Below are 20,712 nucleotides of genomic sequence, written 5' to 3'. Positions count from 1 at the left end.
CATGAACATCCATGTGTTCTGCAAATAATGACAGTTTTATCTCATCTTCTCCTTTCTTTATGCTTTTTAATTATTTTTATTGCCTTATGGCACTAGCTAAGATTTTTAGTACAATGTTGAATAAAAGTGATGAGAACAGGCATGCTGGTGCGCTCCTAATTCTTAGAGAAAAATGATTTAATATTTCACCATTAAGTATAATACTAGCCACAGGCTTTATGTGCATATTCTTTAATAGGGAAGTTTCCCTCTATTCTTAGAGTGCTGAACCCTCTTAGTACTTCCACATCAGCATCACCCAAATACATGGTGTTTTGGTTTGTTAACACTGCCAGAATGCAATATACCAGGAATGGGTTGACTTTTATAGTGGGAATTTATTAGTTTACAAATTTACAGTTCTAAGGCCATGAAAGTGTCTAAAATAAGGCATCAAGAGGAAGATACCTTATCTGAGGAAAGGCAGCTGACAATCAGGGTACGTCTGTCACATAGGAAGACACATGGTCATGTCTGCTGATCTCCCGGCTTCTGGTTCCAAAATGGCCCTCTCAAATCCTGTGGGTCCTCCTTGCTTCTCCCAGGAGCAAACTCTGCGTTACATATTTTGGCTTCTCTCAGAAATGTCTCTGCCTTTTATCCTTTCATAGAGGACTCTATCAAGGGGATTAAGACCCACCTTGAAAGGACGGGGTCACATCTCCATGGAAACAACCTATGCAAAAGTTCCCACCCACAACAGGTCTGCCCCCACAAGATTGGATTAAAAGAACATAGGCTTTTCTGGGGTACATAACAGATCCAAACCAGCACACTTCACCTTCTGGACCCCAAAAAGACATGTTCTTTCCATATGCAAAATATGCTCATTCCATCACAATATCACAAAAGCTTAAATCATTTCAGTAACAATAAATAAGTACAAAGTCTTATCAAAATCAGTTATAGGCATGGTTTGTTGTAAGGCAAAATTACACTTCAGCTGTGGACCTGTGAAACTTAGAACAAGTTATCTGCTTCCAATACGCAAAGGAGGGACAGTCATAGGATAAACATTCCCACTGCCAGAGGGAGAAATTGGAAGGAAAACAGGGGTCACCGGACCCAAACAGTTCCAGAAATCTTCAGGGCAAAGGCCATGAGATTTCAAAGTCAGAGAATCACTTATAGAATGACCAGCACACGCAGTTCCTTCGCTTAATCTTACCAGCCCAAAGTAAAAGTTTCCCTGCATTTTACCTCCTACTAGGCCCCATAAAATAAATGAAAGAAAGCAGCAAGATCCTGTCTCAAGGAACTTGAAGTTTGATAAGAAAGATAAGATATGTTTAGGTAATTATTCTTTAGTCCATGTAAGACGTGCCACAAATGATGGCGTAAGCTCTCTGGAGACCGCGGAAGACAGAGCAAAGGCAAGAGCGGAGGAGTAAGCGTGGGAGTTGGGTGGCTGGGGCAGCATAGAGATAGCACATATCCAGAAGGGGTGCAGATCAGGGAAAGCTTCAAGAAAGTGATGGAATTTGATGTCTTGAAGAATGAGTAATACATATTTTTTTATTAGAAGCTGGAAATCACTCTGCACAGAAACACAAATACCCACACTCACACACTCACACTTTCACACAGATTACTCCAGGCAAGGCTGACTTATGTAATTAAAGGAAATGTACATCAAGCTTTAATGACAAAATTCCTGTGCTTTTCTGAGTGTTGCACAATTATCAGGCAAGCAGCACAAATATTATCCTGCCATAAGGCTGCCCTTCCTACCATGAGCTTAAACAATTTATTTTCAAGCCTTTGGCTGTCTGTTAATTACGCATGCATTTCTATACATTCACCATATGCCAGAATGACTGGGTATGTGCCAAATCACGAAGGTTATAAAAGTGAGGACCTAAAAGTTGAAAGTGCCCAAATCTACTTAGAGGCATGCAATTGCCCAAAAGCACCCATGTTAATAAACACAGCATTGCAAGAAAAGCTTGGGGCCCCATCATTCAGCTCAGCTCCATTGCCCAAGAAGACTTAGCTTTACTTGTATGCTTTTAATTTTTCATGGTATCTAAGAAATGATCCATGCTGTAAAGCAGGAGTTTATAAGTGCAGGATCTCAACAAAATCAGACTGCTAGAAAGAAAGAAATACAATTAAAATCTGAAAAAAAAAACTTTTGTCGTTTTTTTTTTTAAACTTTCATTGTTTACTATCAGATGCTTTGGCACTGTTTGTTCCCGGTGTTAAAAGGACTGACACCTTGACAGCCTGAGAAAGTTATTGGTGAGCTGATAGATTTTGGAAGTACAACTCCAATGCTGCAGGATCTTTTTATTTTTATCAGAAAAGTTGTAGGTTTACAGAAAAATCATGCAGAAAATACAGAGTTCCCACTATTAACATTATAGAATGAGTAATATTTTGACAGGCAGAATTGGAGATGGAAAGAAGTTGGGAAGATGGAGCATGTTTAGAAATTAGAAATGATTCAGTTTGATGAAGGTGTAAGTTGTACCAAGAGGATAGTGGGAATTAAAGCTGTAACGGGAAGTTCAGGGTCAAATCACAGAGAGCTTTGGATACCAAACTTGAGGAGTCTGAAAGTAAATCAAATAATTGCAATTGTAATTTATTATGTGTCCAGTATTGTACTAGTAACCTTAATATATTTTTTTCATGCTCATAGCCATCTCGCAAAACAAATATTATTATTCCCATTTACAGGTGATGAAATAGTGTTCACAGAACAAAATAATTCACCCAACATTAGCTGGTGTCTCAGTAAATTTCAGAGCTAGGATCTCGGCCTGCTGCTATTTTTTTTTTCTCCCTTCTATAACATTGTTTTGCATAGCTGAGCTCACGTAAACATATGTTTGTATCTTACTTTGTGACTATTATTATGACATGAACATTTCCTTTCCCATGTCATCAGAAATGTTTCTTAGGCAAGGTTTTAATTGGTGTTGGCTGTGTATCATTGTATCCATTTATTGTTTTTGTAATATTATGTTTCATAACATCATTTTATAAAATATAAATAATGCTATAGTGAATATGTTTGTGTATCTATTTATCCTCCTACCAGCAGTTTGAGAATACTTATTTCATCCTCCCCAGTACTGAATATTCTCATCTTTTAATCTTTGATAGCGACAAATGACATATCATGGTTATTTTTTCTTTAATAATTAATGAAGTTTAATATTTTTCAAGCATTTGTTGGCCATAAGTATCTTTTTCTCTTGTAAAGGGCCCATTCAGTTCCTTTGTTCCTTTATCATGTTGAGTTTAGTAATGTTTTAAATCTGTAGAAATCTGTAGAAATTATATATAAAGACTGTTAATCTTTTGCTGTCATAATTATTGGGGCAGTTTGTTATTTTTGACCAAGAAGCAAACTTGGCATCCAAGTCATTATGTTGGTTTTACTACTGTCACTTGAGAGCTACCCTCTGATCAGGATCTTCAGAGAGCAGGTAATCTCTGCTAAGAGGGAAACAAATGGCCAGTTAGGGAATAGAATGGAAATATTCTCAGACTATTAATTTGCGGTGGCATTCTTTTTTTCCCTCAATTTAAGCCCCTCTAAATTTCTCACACTAGTAAAGAAGAACGCATGGTGTCTGAAATAGATGGAAACACTGTATCATTCCATCCTGAATGTTCTAAATTCCAAATCAGGTTCATGTTAAAACTTGGTGAAAATTTCCTGAGGGTATGTTCTAATCAGGTTCATATTAAAATGTAGTGAAAATTTCCTCAGGGTATGTGGCTGAGAAACAATTAGAATCCTGGAAAACTTTTGCTCTGATAAAGCCCTGTGGGTTCAAGGCCTTATGTGGCTGTCTGCTGTGCTAGATAAGAGGGCCTTAGAGTACCAGGACACCCAGAGAGATGGGGGAGAATTGGAGAACTTTTCCCAGGGGTAGGTTTGCATTTCCAACCCTGCCCTGAAAAGGAACAAGTCCTTGCCAAACCCAGGAACATTTGAGAAGAGACGAATCAACAAGGAGACCCTTTTCCTATGACACATTATTTACTTAAGATGGCTGAAGGGCCCTTTACTTCTTGCTCTCTTGAATTGTGGAATCAAAATGAAATTTTTAGACTCCCAGGGGAATGAATCTCCCTGGCGACAGGGGACACGACTCCCTGGAATGAACCTGGCTCTGGCATTGAGGGATTGAAAATGCCTTCTTGACCAAAAGGGGGAAAAGAAAGGTAACGAAATAAGGATGCAGTGGCTAAGAGATTTCAAATAGAGTTGAGAGGCTGTCCTAGAGGTTACTCTTATGCAAACTCCAGCCAGATACTCCCAATGGCCACAGCATGCCAACAGTAGTCCTGAAATATCGAGGTCCCTACCTGAGATTCTATAAATGTTTCACTCACTAAGTTTCTCTCTCAGAAACTTAAATCCACCAGAATGCTCTTATGCCTGACAAGTCCTAAAACCCAGAGGCCTTTTTAAGAACAACAACCAGATGCAGCCCCCTTCCCCATAAGATCAGCACCCCTTTTCAGTATGAACAAGTTGGGGTGGTCTCTGCCTAGACACTCCTGTAGATCGGGAAAGTGATTAAATGAGAGGAAGGGGTAGCAACAGACAAGATAGGATTTAACAAAGCATTACAAATACTGAATCTTTATATAAATACTTTTTTTTTTAGATGCTAGGGTATTAGAATAGCTAGAAGGGAAGAACTGAAATGGTGGAAATTTAACCCATAACATTCTTTAAAAATTTGCTCTATAGCTACTTGTTAAATTGTACTTTGAAAGTTACCACCTTTCTGTTTATATCTTATGTTTCACAATAAGGAAATAACTGAAACTGTTGGTCTGTAATCTATATAACTACTTGTTGAATTGTACTTTGAGTTATCACCTTTTTTATACATGTTATATTTCACAATAAGGAAATAAGTGAAATTGTGGAAGTGTAACCCATAACATTCTTTGAAATTTGCTCTCTACTTGTCAAATCATACTTTGAAGTTACCGCTGTTATGTATATGTTAAATTTCACAACAAAAATGTATTTTTTTTAAAAACTGCCATAGCACCTTGTGTCCCCCTTTCACAGTGGAAGTTTTATAGCTCCAATCTCCATCTCCCAAGCATATTTTGCACTTTCTTCTTGTATGATAAAACATCATCATATAACTATCGTATACAAATATTGATCACATACTCATTTATAACTTCTAATTTGTCACTGACCTAATAGTTCCTAATACCAAGGCTTATGCTTTTCCCCTAATACCCCTCCTCCTATGCACTTCTATTTTGTGGGCAGTAAGGAATGAGCTTCTGACAGTCTCAAAGTCGTGGGTGACACAATCAGAGCCATGTGATATGCCTTGGATGAACTTCAAGGGAGGAAGCTTGAGGTACGCAATCGGTCATCATTCTATCGCAGCTAATCCACAATGAAGTCAGGTCTGACCTTTTCTCTCCGAAACTCGCTCTCCCTAATCTGGACCTTCTTGTGTTCAATTCTCTCTCTTTGGTAAGGACACCAGTCACGCTGGATTGGCCCCAATCTAATCCAGTTTGACCTCACCCTAACTCATCTTGTCTTCAAGGACCCTACTTCCAATGAGATCACATTTACAGGACTGGGAGTTAGAGTTTGAGCATATCTGTTCATGGGACACAACTCAACCCAGAACACATGGTAAGGCTCCCACAGCCCCAGAAAAGATGGATATAAGAGCAGGTCAGGGAAATCAGTGTATCTCAGGGCCCCAGGGACACTGAGCAACAAGTGGGAGCTTGAGCACTAACATCCCATTTCTGGGCTCAAATCCTAGCTCCACCCCTTGCTTTCTGCTGTGACCCTAAGTGAATTGATCTCTAGCCATCTCAGTTCCCTCAACTTTAAAATGGAATAATGAAGTACCCACTTCACAGGGTCACACTGAGGAGTAAATACAACGATGCTTGTGAATTGGCTTGCCGTAATAATTTAATACCTGTTAGCCGTTCTTATTCCACATACAAATTCCTGACATCTGCTCCTGGACAGGAGTTCTTATCCATGCTCCTGCCCTCTTCCATGAAGGATATTAAAATTACAACCTGCCCCTCTAAAGAATCTCCAAAATAGCCCACACACATTCGGGAGGCGAGGGCATAGGGTCCCTGAGAGTGACTGTTCCCTCCTGAGCGTGCCCTGCCTGAACACCGTGCACACGTGCAGGTTTAGATACTAGTGTTATCCCTGTGCGTCTGCGGAGTGGCCTGTCGGCGAGACCCAGCCAGAGCTCAGGACGGCCTCGGGTTCGCGTCTGTGTACCTCGCAGGCGGGGCAGCGCCATTGTTCCGCAGGCACCAGAGCCCGGGGCGCTCAGGGGCGCGACCCCGGGGCTGAGGCCATGTGTGCCTTCTTGTGTATCTCTGGGAAGGGGAAAACAGTGTGGAATTGTGGTGGTCGCAACCGTGGCTTGGCAGGGAAAAACTGTGGAATTGTGAGTAGTGGTCTCAACCGCGGCTTCCCCACTGTTGCGGGTGAAACTTCCCCAGTGCCCACCGATTCGGGGTGTGCTCACGGGCCAGTCCCGGGCTTGTACCCACCCCTCATTCCCCCGCCAAGTCCTCTCCTTCCTCCAGAGAGAAAGCGCCTCCCGAGCGCCTCCGAGGCCGCGGGGTGCCGGGCAGAGGCCCAGCGGCCGGTGGAAGAGAGGGAAAGAAGGAGAGAGGGAGGGGAGGGGGAGTGAGGAGCTCACGGCAGAGGGAACAGCAGATTGCGCCGAGCCAATGGCAACGGCAGGACGAGGTGGCACCAAATTCCCTTCGGCCAATGAAGCGGCAGAGTTTACAGAGGCATCATTAGCATTTCCCCGGCGGCGGCGGCGGCGTCTGCAGCATCCCGGTGCCCCGGCTCCGGCCCCCTGCACGCCTCGCCCTTCTGTCTCCTCCCCTCGCCCTCCCTCCGGCACCTCCACGCGGGGCAGCCTCGCGAGCCGGCCCTGCGCACTTTGCCCCTTGTTGGCAGCGAATAAAAGGGGTCTGAGGAAATACGGGACACGGTCACCCACTGCCAGCTGCAGCCTTTAAATTTCCCAGCCTCGGGAGAACCACGCACAGCGGGTCCGGCCAGACACGGATCCAGCGTGCAAAGCGCAGAGAAGGGTTCCTTCCCAGCGCAGCGCCAAAGCGGGCTCCGGAGCAGAAGTCCGCCCTCTGCCCTGGGAAAGTTATCCCGGCATCCGAGCGCCCAGATGCCGGCCCACTTGCTGCAGGAGGAGGTGAGCTTCCATGCAATGGCCCCCTGACCGCGGGTTTGCGGGTGCTGGTTGGTGGGGCAGAGATGAAAACTCCGGGGAGATCGTGACCCCTTTTGTGAACTGTACTCCGTTCTATTTATTAGGAATGTGGGTCGTAATCTGGGGACATGGAACTTTTGTTTCCTAAGCTTTAAATTGAAGAAAAATCTGATCGTGGCTGTAACTTTATGAATGTATGGGGTGGGCAGGAGGTGGGGGTGAGGATTCCTTTGTGTGGGCCTGCGGCTGGGAGTGTTTCGCTCCTCCTTCCCATTGCCCCTGCACCTTGAGGTCTCACCCGCCCCTCCCCCCGCCCAAATCTATCTGCACAGTTCCTGGGAACTTTCCTCGCTTCTGGCCCTTAACCTGGGTGGTGGGACTGGAGTCTGCGCCTGTACACCACCCCTCCCCAGCTCGATTAGAGAGGACTGCCGCCCTAGGGTGGGCTCCCGAATTTCTCCTCCACCTCTGCCTTCCAGATGTCTAGCTCCTACACCACCACCACCACCATCACGGCGCCTCCCTCCAGGCTTCTGCAGAATGGAGGCGGCAAGTTGGAGAAGACTCCTCTACCCGCGGAAGAAGACATACGCCCTGAAATGAAAGATGATATATATGACTCTAGCTACCAGGATAAGGAGGGTCCAAAGCCCAAGTTCGAGTATGTCTGGAGAAATATCATCCTGATGTCTCTGCTGCACTTGGGAGCCTTGTATGGGATCGTGCTCTTCCCCACCTGCCAGATCTACACTTACCTCTGGGGTAAGCAGACGCCCTGGCTCTCCTCCTGACCCAGCACTCCAGGTTGTAGGATCTCCCATTGAGCAGAGGCACCAGCCCCTCGCGGGCCAGGTGTTCCTGGCCATTTCTCTCTGGTGGTCTGAGGGACTGAGTGGCTGGGAACACAGCCCAGGGGTTTGGGATGCTGGGGCTTCTATTCTGGGGTCTCTATTTTCAGTTTAACATGGGTGCTGGGGAAGGGGCCCTGGGACCATGTGCTGGAGAATCCACTTTCCCTGAAAGGAGCTTTTTGATTTGAGTCCTTTGCCTGGTAGCCTGTCCAGTCCTGCCGGCCACACTGGGTCCAGGCCCTAACCATGAGGCATGGGAACATGGGACTAGACCAGTGGATTTATGAGATACATGCCCGGCACAGTTGTGGGATAGCGCCTGGCACAGTTGTGGGATAGAGCAAGGGAGAACTGCTCAGAACTTGGCTGTCCAGTCCTTCCATATAACAACCTTCCAAGAGTGAGGCTTTCAGTGAGCAGCCCACATATGAGACTGTTCTGGAAACCCTAAACTTGTCTTCTGGAGAGGGAGTTCCGGGTCTCTGGAGCTCCCTGCTCTCCCTTTTCAACTCAGGATTATGATGGGAGAGATGAAATGCCTGCAAAGCAATGTGCATATGCAGAGGCTAGGGCCTCACTATCAGCCCACACTGATGGATCCCAGAAAGAGCTAAGCTCAGGGCAGAGCAGAGACAAACTGGGAACCGTTTCCCTCACTGCAGCAGCCTCAGTGGGGAGGCTGCTCTGGATTCCCTTTCCTGGCCTGGCCTGTTTTGGCAAAGGTGGAGGGTAGGAACCAGGGAAGTCTGTGTTAGAAGGTGCCAGGTGCTTGGCAATTCGTGGAATCAGGAAGAGAGGGGCTGGAGCAGGCTGGGGCCACCCAGGTCTTCTGTAGGGGGTGGGGTCTTTCTGGAGTTTTGTCTTGGTAGATCCTCCAGGTGTTATATGCAGTGAAAAGCAACTGGGAAGGTCCCTATTTTCAGAATTCCAATTTTTCCAGGTACCAGCTGGGGACAACAATCCTTTTTCCAGGATAGGAAAGATAGTGTTCCTTAGGTACAGGTGTCATTGCTGGGGCAGAGGCAGACAGCAAGACATGGGATCAGTTCATCCCAGACGAGCAAGGACACATTTGTGGGGAAGAGTGGGTGGAGGAGGTCATCTGTTCAAGAGCAAGGATAAGGATTTCCCAGGGAGACTGGGGACTCTTCTCCACCTCTTCTTCCCAAGAGGGGGTCTTCATAAGTAGGTTTGTCACCTGCAAGCCCCTTCCAGCCCATGGACTTCTCTCAGGACCATCCCTGTTGGCCTTGTGTGTCCAGAGTGGGGCCAGATTGCCTCTGCTCAGCCCTTACCCTTGGTTGCTAGTGCAGGAAGCAGAAGGCTAAACCAGAGCCAGGACCATTCCCACTACCTTTTTGATGCCCTGCCCAGAGGTGTGTTGCTGTGCCTTTGCACGGAGAAACATGGCACACAGACAGGATGGTGATGAGCTGAGCTTCTCTTTTCATCACCCAGGGTGAAAGAGTTCTAGTGAGGCAACTGGGCTTCAGCAAGACTTTTACTCCTGTCCCTGAGCCCTTTGGTAGGTGACCTGGCTGATGGAATGACCATCTTGATTTTGGGGTGTCAGAACTCCTCTGTCTTATGAGCCAAGAGGGATAGGGAAGTGTGGGGGCTGGGAGCGGTGTCAGAAGTCTCAGCATGGGCATCTTCCCACCCTCAAGATCTAGAAGCCTTGGCATCACCTTTCCTCATTTTATCCATAAGAACAATGTTAAATCAGCAACAGGTTGCAATTCTGATGCCTTGTATCCATTTTATTCTGGAACCTTTCAGAAAACTGATTGTCGGGCTGAAGAGACTCTGGCAATGCTGAGGCCAAGGCTCCAAACCTCTAATCTCTCTTTTAGGACCAAAGCAATGACATTCAGCTTAACCATCAATGTGGACATTAATAGCCTTCCCTGGGGAAGGATGAGTCTCCCACTGGTTAAAGCCCCTCTATTTGGCAGGCTCAGAGGTGTTGCTAAAAGCACCAGAAGGCCTGGTCCTTGCTCAACTCCCCTATTAATTCTGGGATCTTATGTGTTTTCTGAGTCAACTTGCCAAGGTCCCCTTTGGCATGAAACAAATCCCAAGCAGCTTCCTTGGCCCTGAACTCAGTGCTTCTGCTTTCTGCTCAAAGTCATTTTCTACCTTGTTGGTCACTGATGGGATTCTGGCTCAATTGTCATATTTTCAGATGCAGATGTAGTCATATATTTGCCTAATGAAGAAAAAAAATTACTATATGACCTGAGGCCAGGAAAATCACCTGGGGCTTTAATCCTATCTCAGAGGGACTCTAGATAGAACTTTAATTGGGATAGACTCTGGCTCTGTGGCTCTCCTCAGGATCCTGTAGGAGGAACAGAATGGACCAGAGATGGGGAGGGGCAGGGAGGAGAGGGGCCCCTTCAGGAAGCTGGTGTCTAGGGCTGGAGGAGGACACGGGACAATTTGTTACATTGTGTGGTGTCTCCAACTGCAACTAAATTCTGTGGCCACTGAGGGCCCATTGTTTTTAGCTGATTCTAGCTAGGAGTGAAACGTTGTCAGAAATTGTTGCTATTAATCTCAGCTGTTCTACCAAGGCCTCAGCCCCTGCTTCTTAAACAGCCACTGAAGAGAGGATGATGGGTATGCCCACTACCCAGTTCCGAGATTATATCTGGCACCCCTTGAGCTGCCAGGCCTCCAGGAAGGGGAGGTAGGACAGTGTTAGGGTTTTCCCCTGGCAGCTTTGAGCACATCTTGCCACTATCTAGAATTAGCCTTTCCCAGAATGGAGTATGGGCTGACAGGTTATTTCACAAAGGAGGAAACCAGGAAATGTACATATCTTGAGAAATGGACAGTATAGTTGGGACATGACCAGCTTGTTGGCAGAAAACCTAGTTTCAAACCATGGTTCCACTTCTTACTAGCCATGTGACCATAGATAAAGAGTTAGCCTCTCTGCCTGTCTATTTCAGCCCTTAGGGTAGGGCAGGACAAAGTGAGGACACCACCTGCCTCATTCAGGGTATCCTATGAATTAGAGAATATTAAAATCCTTGATAAAGCTTAACACACTGTGCAAATATGACTATGTGCAGAGCTGATTTTCCCCTAATATGGCCATTCTGCCTGCTAAAATACTGAGATGCTTTTGTACTAGTGGTAAATACCCACACTCCTGAGCCCCCCTGAGTGCCCCTCACTATCCAAGGCCCACCACTCAGGCCCCTCCCCCAGGACCTTCCATCCACCCCCAACTCAGCAGCCTGTAACATCTGGCACAGCAGGGAATCTCCAGGGCCTGAATAAGTCAGAGCCCAGGCTGTCCTTGCTGCTAAATATTTTAACATCACCTTTGCTTATGGGTCCTAAGCTCTGCAGGAGTAGCCTGTGGTTCTTAAAACCTGGGAGGTTAGCGGGAGGTCAAAGGAGGTAGGACCCGGATAATGTTCCTCCAGACCAGAAATGACAAGGGGCTGAGTGGTGAGAGCCCCATTCCGTCCCCCACCTTCCTGCAGTTCCTGAGACTTGTGCACTATCTCCTTAGCTACACTATCTTCTTAGCTTATCCCAATCCCTGGGTTTGAGAGTCTGCGGTAGGATGGGTGATGATTTATTTTAGATGGTAACATCTAAGAAACCACAGTATCCCTGGAGTTCAAGGCAAAGCAGGTCTTCATCCAGAGCCTAAAAAGATGCAGACTCCAACATGGAGAGAATATCCTTTGATGGGCTTTCCCAGATGCAACTCACCCAAATTATTGACTCCCCCAATGTCTTCTCCTGGCAGTAATTTTCTACTATTGTGTAAGTGCCCTGGGCATAACAGCAGGAGCTCATCGCCTGTGGAGTCACCGAACTTATAAAGCCCGGCTGCCCCTGCGGGTCTTCCTGATCATTGCCAACACGATGGCATTCCAGGTAAGAAGCCGGCCCTGCTCACCTCTGCTTTCTTCTCTCTTTCGGTGATCCTCGGGCAGAATGGAATGTTGCCTGGAGAGGAACATCATCTGGACAGCCCTTTCACTTTTTCCTTCTCTCAGAGTCACTTCAAGTGCAGGCTTAGTTCATGAGGACATTTTTGAGTCTCTGGAAAAGGAGAAGTAAGCCAGCGACTGACCCTAGTTCCCTCTATCCTGGTTCCCTAGCCAGACAGACTCATGAATTCTGTTATTTTTAGATAAAAAGCACAAATACTTAGAGCACTGACTGTGTGCCCAGCACTGTTCTAAGCACTTGATGTAGATTAGATCAATAAAACCTGGTGACAATCTTAGTAGGTAGGTGCTATTATTATCCCCATTTTACAGATGAGAAAACTGATCACTGAGAGGTTAGATGACCTATTTTGGTCCTATCTTGGGCTGCCAGGCTGACTGAGTCAAATGTTGAGGGCTGCTGAGGCAGAAAGTTTATAGCAGAGATAGAATGAAAGGAGTTGAGGAAAGAGAATTCCCATAAGATAGCTGTGAAGTGGTAGCAGTGGGCAAAGGATAGATGGCATGTGGTGTGGGGCTTAGGTTTGGGCAAGAGGTAAAAAGAAGGTAACCAAGTTAGTCCCCTTCACCATGGCAGCATCCCAAGTACTTTCCAAAGCTGCTCTATACTCACTCTATACCTTAAAGACTCCTGGAAACGTCCTTGTAGGGCAGAGAGAACACAATCTTTAAGAGATAGGGGGAGTCCCAGAGAGACCCAGAGGTCATTTGGAAATGTGGCCGTGATCCTGGCCTACCTGCCGGTCTTGTTAATGAGTTGTGTGAGCCCTCTCCTGCCAAGGACGTCAGAATGGAGAAAGCTCCTCTCTGAGCTCTGCATATTCTATTGCCAGTCCACCCACCGTGGGTTCAAGTCCACTTGAACTTTAAGTCCAGAAGAGCCAGTCCTAATCATGTGGTCCTGGGACTTTAAGCTGCTTCTCCACTTATCAGGGGCAAGTTGGGGGAATAGAGGAGGCAACCCCATGACTCGCCCCTTTGGGGCATGTGGTGAGGTGGAGCTCTTGAAGACACCTGCCCACTGGGATTTCCCCCAGAATTTCCCCTCAGGCCTACATTTCTCCTTTCTGTCCCTCCAGAATGACATTTATGAATGGGCCCGAGACCACCGTGCCCACCACAAGTTTTCAGAAACAGATGCTGATCCTCATAACGCCCGACGTGGTTTTTTCTTCTCTCACGTGGGTTGGCTGCTTGTGCGCAAACACCCAGCTGTCAAAGAGAAGGGCGGTTTGCTAGACTTGTCTGACCTAAAAGCTGAGAAGATGGTGATGTTCCAGAGGAGGTAAGTGAAGTGACGATGGAGATAGAGAGATGGCCCTGAGCACCTGGGGTTTGGGGGCTCCCTTATTTTCTCCTAGGACTTACAAAACGTAAGCTGAGAAACTTACTGCATTTGCATATACAAAGTCATCATGTAAAACCCCAATTGTTAACGTCCCCTAGGCCCACAGTCATAAACTAGGGCTCTATATCTTTCTATGCTATCTTAAAGGTAAATCAAATTCAACATATTTAGTGACTTAGAGCCACCATGGTTACAAAGATGAATATTGCATAGCTCTTACCCTTCAGGAGTTTGTAGCCTTTTAAGGGGGTGGGAGGGTGGTAGGGGAATAAGCCAAGGACCTGAAGAAACATGATACAAAACAGAACATTTTCTGTACCATGAGATGGGCAAACCAGGGAAATTGAACAGCAAGGAACATCAGGGAAGGATTTATGAAGAAAGTAGCACTGGATTGAGTCTGGTGGATAGGAAGGGATTTTGACAGGTGTGGGGTGGGGGTGGGAGCAGAAAGAATAGAATGAGAATGAACTAAAGCCTGAAGCACATTCCAGCAGCAGTTCTTTTTCCTCAAATACAGGGTGTGGCAAGAAATAAAAGACTGGAAAGAGAGGTTGATATACCATTTTGTTTTAAAAACAGATTTAGGATTTAATTCACTAGGCAAGAAGAGACCATTAATAGGTTTTTGAGCAGGAATGTGACAGAGTGAAAGGTGTGCTACGGAAAGTTCACTCGGGGGACAAGTGAAAGGAGCCATTGATCCAAAGAGATGAGAGGCAGGAACACAAGTCAGAGGTAGCAAGGATCCGCACTAGGGAAGCACTGGTAGGAATGGAAAAGAGCTGGATGCAGGGGCTATGGATGGTATGAAAGGGTCAGACTTGACTGCCAAAGGGATAAAGGAAATCCGTTCCCTTAGGGTGGCCTTGTCTGCATATGGAAAAATGCATCGTGGGACAGGGCCTCCAGAGGAACAGACCTGCAGGCAGACGAAGACGCTTAGTGTGCCTCTCCAAGGGGAAAGAAGCAAAGGATTGGGGGGTGGCTAGCAGGAAAGGGGAGACATGACATTAAGCACAGACTGTTAAAAAGCACTGATGGAAAAGAGTAAGGAGCCCAAAGGCAGAATGGAAAGAAACAGCCTGAGAAAGAGAATTTAATTTATTAGTTTGCCCTTTGGACTTCACCTGTTTTACTATCACGGCATTCTGCTATAGCCAAAAAAAAAAAAAAAAAAAAAACACAGCCATCGATTTAGAATCAGGAGATGAGCCTTCCAATCCTTGCTCCACCGGTTCTGGTGGAATGCTCTTTGGAAAATCACCCAATGCCTCTTCCTGACCTCTGAAAATGGTGAGGTAATAACACTACATTCTCAAAGGATTTCCCACCTCATTCCCTCCCGCTCTGTTCGCTGCCACATTGTTTGCTTGTAAGAGGAAAGAGACAGCCCAGCCCAGTGGCTATGGACAATCCAGGAAGAGTGTCCTATAACAATCCTATATTCTCTCAATGTAGACACTACAAAGTTGGAATCCTGTTGATGTGCTTCATCCTGCCCACACTGGTGCCCTATTATTTCTGGGGTGAAACTTTTCAACACAGCTTGTTTGTTGCCACTCTCCTGCGTTACGCCATTGTGCTCAATGTCACCTGGCTGGTGAACAGTGCTGCCCACCTGTATGGATACCGCCCTTACGACAAGAACATCAACCCCCGGGAGAACATCCTGGTTTCCCTGGGAGCTGTGGGTGAGTTAACAGTGCACAGCCAGACCACGTCTATTGATTCACTGGTTAGGGTATAGAGTTAGGAACCAGAACACAAGATGAACCTGTTTTTTTTTTTTTTTTATGACCTCTTCCTATCTCCGTTTTCTCCAGGGGTGAGGGATATATCAGAAAACCCTTAGGAGAGTCAGATAAGAAGTCATTCAAAAAGGAAAGGGTAAAAAATAATAATTCCTTTCATTGTGGGTTCCAAATCCATCTCCAAAAGAACCACTTTGAGTTTTCCTTTTTCTGGTCACCTCTGGGCTGGACTGCAGATAATGCATAAATGGAACAATAGGTGCATTTGGGTGGCTGGTAAGCCTAGTGTTTTATATTTAAACGTGCTGCATAAAACATAGAATAAATAATTGTAATTTAGTTCAATAAACCTTATCTCTCTGCTATATTTGGACATGCCATACATACCTGAAGTTTATGCCGTATCTTATTGCCCACTGGTGCCGGGATGAATGGTGTCCCTTGCCACCAACTATCACACTTGTGTCCTCTTGTCCCTTGTATATTTTCTCTCTTCCACCCCCTCCCCCAGCATGGCTTAAGGATCCCCCTAGGGAGCAGTTAGTTTGATCCTAAGTGCCTCCTCACTGATCTGATTAATGCTGACTGTTCATGAACTTAATTCTCTCTATAATTCCAGTACCAATTGCCAGAGTCTTGAGACAACAGGGTTCTACCATCTGTCTCCATTTTCTGTCTTTCCAGTTGAATGTGGACCTTGACGAAGGCCTCTATTTAGTTTTCCATAAATAGACCCATGTTTAAGGGCTCCTCACCAGTGATCAGTGCTGTTGGTCATCCTGTGTCACCTAGGCAACCACATTGCTCTGTGTACTTGTGCACGCCATCGTCTAACACACTCATTTTTTCTGCCTTTAAAATCTTTGTATTCTCAACTCTGACCATCTTTATTGTCTTTACTAAAGGCATTTTTTTCTATCTCAACTTTCACACTAACCCCTCTCCTTTCAGGCACCTTCTACAATTGTTCATGTTCTTGCTTTGAAATAAATCAACTAGGCTGCACATGTCTGAGATTTTCTTAGAAGTGGAATTTGCTGGAAGGAGATTTGTGTGCTGCAAATGGATCTATAATGTGCTTCCCCAACTCCAGCCTCTTTATGACCACCAGCTCAAAGTGTCTTACTTTGTCTCAGTTATCATCCACTTCTTCAAACCTGCTGTCCGGGTACCTGCTCTACTTCTTTATCACCACACCCTTTGTTCCCCTCTAGCTAGGTTTTCTGCCATGCTAATCTTTTTCCTCCTTGAATTACCTTCCCTGCAGTCACAAGCTCATCTTCTCTCCTACAAAGCAGACCTCCTCCCTGGAGCGTCTCTTGGGCTATCTTACTGCCCCAGTTGCACAGTCTTGTTCTTCCACCTACTGACCCTCCTTTTTTTCCCTCCATTATCTACTTGTATGTCTGATTCAGTTTTAAATCCAATAAGTGTAAGGTCTGTTTAGTGCTTATATGGAGCCTAACTGGATAACCACTGATAGAAATTAGAAATCCTCTGCCACTACCTTTAGCCTTGGGGTTATCCACCTTCCCACCCAGTTCACACTGTGGATAATCAGGTGTCACCGAGGTAATGTCCCCCATGGGGTCATTTACTTTGTAGACTTCCTTCACTTGCTCGTTATGAACATCATTACTACTTTATCTAGGATACTTTCATCTTCAAAGGGCTTGACAAGCTCTTTCATTAGCTATTTTTTACTCCTAAGGGTTGAGTTGGCAGTGTTATTTATTTTTGCGTGAGGTTCGGAAAGAATTGTCTTGCAAACGTTGGAGAACTCTTTGTAGAGTTTAGTGAAGCTCTGGAATTTCTCAGTCTAAAATCCGTTCCCAGCCATAGCAGCTTCTCTCTGAGACACCTTACGTGCTCTGAGAGAAACGGCTGGTCCTCCTACAAAGGCTCCCAGACAGCCATGGATGGCTCACGATCTCCCCAGTAGGTGCCTGTGAGGGACATGTATTGGGTTCAGAGTAAAAGGAGTTGGATTCATTTAACAACAGCCAGCTTCTACTAGGGTTGAGATACTCTGCTAGGTGACGGTCAAGCAAAAGTCAGGAAGACAGCCATCCAGCATAGGTCCATAACTTCTCTCCATTTTTCTCCCAGGTGAGGGCTTCCACAACTACCACCACACCTTTCCCTATGACTACTCCGCCAGTGAGTATCGTTGGCACCTCAACCTCACCACGTTCTTCATCGACTGCATGGCTGCCCTTGGTCTTGCTTATGACCGGAAGAAAGTATCCAAGGCCACCATCCTGGCGAGGATTAAGAGAACTGGAGATGGAAGCTGCAAGAGTGGCTGAGTTGGGGTCCTTCAGTTTCCTTTTCCAAAAGTCAGCTGGTCAGAGATTTAATGTTCTGTTTATTAACTACTGAATAATGCTACCAGGATGCTTAAAGATGATGACGTTAACCCATTCCAGTACAGTATTCTCTTAAAATGTAAAAGTATTGAAAGCCAACAACTCTGCCTTTATGAAGCTAAACTGATATTCTTATTTCTTCTCTCTTCTCTCTCTTCTGGTCCCATTGGCCTTCTCTTTGCTTAGTTTCTATCACCTTTCTTTCTCTTCCCCACTCATTGCCTCCCAGGCAAAATGCGGGTAAGTCATTAGAGGGTGTCCAGCTACCAAAGCCTAGCCAGCTTTTTTGGAGTATAACACCCTTTCCTTGAGCTGTCTTGAGCTTCAGGGTAGATGGCTTAAGTTAGAAATAAAACTTCTGGAGAGGCCCCTGTTGATTATCTTCAGCCCAGGCTTTTTCTAATTGGAATGAAAAATAACTGTTTTTGGCACAAGGCTTTTCTAGAACAGGGCAATTGTCAGAGGAGAAAGTTAGCATGCCTGGTATGATTGACAAGTAAGGGTGGAGCAGGGTGGGAAACATGGAGGAAGTTCCTGCCATAGTCACACAGAGCTGCCTGCCTAGTGAGGACTTCAAGCTCCACCACGTGGCATGCTTCCTTTCTCTCCTGACTGTGAGTAGGGAATGGCCCTGGAGCTTGGCAATGCTAAAACACAGAAGCCAGTTTTAAGGTTTAGGCTGGGGATAAAGAAGCAGCATTTAGTTTGCAGCAAGAGTGTTCTCTGCTGGGGAAGGATTTTTTTTTTTTTTTTTTTTTACCTTATATAACAGAGAGATTTCTTGTTTCCTATATCAAGAAGTCTTCAAGTTGGGTGTTGGGTGTCTCCAGAATTGGTGAATCCAGCAGTTCATGGAATCATCAAAGTTCTTTCATCTTTCTGCTCTGCCGTCTTCAGGAGCTTGGTCAGCTCCCCTCATAGTTCCAAAGTGGCTACAATACTTCCAGACATCCAAAAAAAGGCAGAACTTTAGGAAGTGGAGTTGGATCAAACGTGAAAAATATATACATATATACTTTGCTTAGAACATTAAAGTCATTCACTTAGAGTGGTTCCCTCTGAAAGAGGAATGCTTGGAGAAACTTTGAAGGAGAAGAAGAATTAGTTGGAATGTCTACTTTCCCCTCACTGCTGGACAAAAAATGGAGAGGTTTGAGGGGCAGGGTCTGTAGGCAGTTCCTAAGCAAGAACTTTACAAAGGAAGGGCTCTGAGAACACGTTGCCAGGGGATACAGACAATTACTGAGGAAGTTATCGGGTGTCCTAATTTGAAACATGGTCATACAAGTCAGATGCTAAGTTCGTTCCTTAATTCCAATTTCTCCTTGGGATGTGTAAAAACTAGAAGGCTTCTCCCCAGTGTCACACCCTCTCACTCACTCCTTGCTGTCTTGCTGTGTTAACATCTGGCCTAGGGTATAGGACTGCCTGATTCTTGATTCCTGGCTCTTCTCTTTCCATCCCTTTTCTCACACGGGCTCTGTTGCCTCCCTGGCGTTTTCTCCCTTCTCTGGACAGGCAGGCTCCTTTGTGTTTATACAGAGACAGTGATGGCTATTACCATCCAGGCAGCTCCCACTCCTGCAGACCCAAATGCTCAGGGTCACCGAACCACTGTTTCTTTTTATAAAGTAGTTAGCTGCCACTTTCATTTGGCCTCCAGAGTCACTCCACCCCACACCCCTGTGCTCCCCTGCCACACTGATGACTCAAGACAAGGCTGGCAAACCCTACTAGAAACACCCCTAGCTCAGAGAGGCTCTCTCTGGAGGCACAGTCAAGCCAAATGCTTGTGTTGTGCCAGTGAGCCAGCCACGGAGGACAAGAGGGTTTGTTTTTGGTCTCCCCTGTCTGGCTCAGAACCAGAGAACATGCTGGATGCCCTCTTCCCCACCCCCACCCCCACTTGCTCAGTGAGCCTGCCCAACCTGAGTCAGTGCACCCAGCTGACAGTGCAATGCTTGTAGAAGTAGGAGGGAGCCCGGTCTTCACTGGGACACACAGGCAAAGGGGAATTCCAAAGTGCCTCACTTAGAAAGGAGGCCCCATTCCCTGGAACCAAGGTGTGCTACAAACTAACCAGCATTGCCCACAATACAACCTAGGGCAGACAACAGTATAGAAGTCCGAAAAAAAAAAAAAAAAAAAAAAACAAATCTGCTTTGAGAACGTTGGAACACTCCTAACCCTGTATCTCAGTCATCAATGCAGAAGCCTGGCTTTACTCTAAGATTGAAATTGTACAATACCAAATATTCTGTCCCCTGTTGCGCCCCTGTGGACTCTTGTATTCATGGAACAAACAGAGGCTATGGGGGTTTGTCTGGACTAAAGGCATCCTTGTTTTTTGAGCTGTTCATCTCAGTAGGAAAGAATTGAATGGAAGATCCCTCTAGTTTAGATCTGCTAACTTGTGTACACCTACCGCTCGGAAATGTCTTTTGGGTAGTTGTAATTCCACAGGTCATCAGATGCTTGCTCTATGATATATGAACAATAAAAACAACTTTCTACTCTACTCATGTTCTGTAGATCTGATCCATATCAGGACCCTACACAAAGGCTGGGCAGAGTTCCTCAGGCTGAGGCCCCCCGTGTGTAGGTGGGTGTGTTTTCCCAACAAGGAACACTTTTCATGATTCTAAAGCTTAATTCAAGCGGCACATCAATGATCCAGAAACTCCGATCTGATCAAGAGTTGGAATTTCTAATCGTTCTTGCTTTGTGGGTATGCTGACAACTTATTTGGGTGCCTTACATCTTTTCTAATCAGTATTGCATATGAGCCTGCCCTCTCCCTCCTGGTTGTGCCCTCTGTGGAGTTCATTTGCACCTGAGAGCCTCAAGAAGTGGCTGGTAGAAAAGGGGGCCTGGCTGGAAAGTTATCAGTACAGCTATTTGCAGGATACCTCCCTGGGCTTTATTTTGGAAACTTTTCTTAGGGCTGTTTTTATTAAGTGCCCACATTCTACGGAGGATGGAAGTAATTTGAATGTACTAGATTTATAATTTTTTAGGGTCAAAGATGGTTGTAGCATTTAAAATGGAACATTTCCTTCTTGATTTGCGAGTATCCTGATTTTATTCTCTGTAAGTGTGGCTCAAATGGGTCAGAGTAAAAAGCTGAACAAACGAAGGC

At 45.7% G+C, this 20,712-nt stretch overlaps 1 protein-coding gene and 1 pseudogene across 1 annotated transcript; both read left to right on the top strand.

Moving 5' to 3' along the window:
- The first annotated feature begins 6,898 nt into the window (after window positions 1-6,898).
- Window positions 6,899-19,732, top strand: SCD (stearoyl-CoA desaturase). The gene is made up of 6 exons (XM_037804588.1): window positions 6,899-7,253; window positions 7,751-8,033; window positions 11,895-12,025; window positions 13,182-13,387; window positions 14,912-15,144; window positions 17,314-19,732. Exons 1-6 carry the CDS (start codon window positions 7,227-7,229, stop codon window positions 17,511-17,513), a joined length of 1,080 nt encoding a protein of 359 aa, XP_037660516.1. The 5' UTR covers window positions 6,899-7,226; the 3' UTR covers window positions 17,514-19,732.
- On the top strand, window positions 19,012-19,761 carry LOC119509863 (annotated as a pseudogene).
- The last annotated feature ends 951 nt before the right edge of the window (window positions 19,762-20,712 follow it).

This window comes from Choloepus didactylus, chromosome 15, assembly GCF_015220235.1.
Source record: "Choloepus didactylus isolate mChoDid1 chromosome 15, mChoDid1.pri, whole genome shotgun sequence".
Classification (NCBI taxonomy): domain Eukaryota; kingdom Metazoa; phylum Chordata; class Mammalia; order Pilosa; family Megalonychidae; genus Choloepus; species Choloepus didactylus.
The sequence above is the reverse complement of the archived record's forward strand: the minus strand, read 5'-3'. Positions and strand labels throughout refer to the sequence as shown.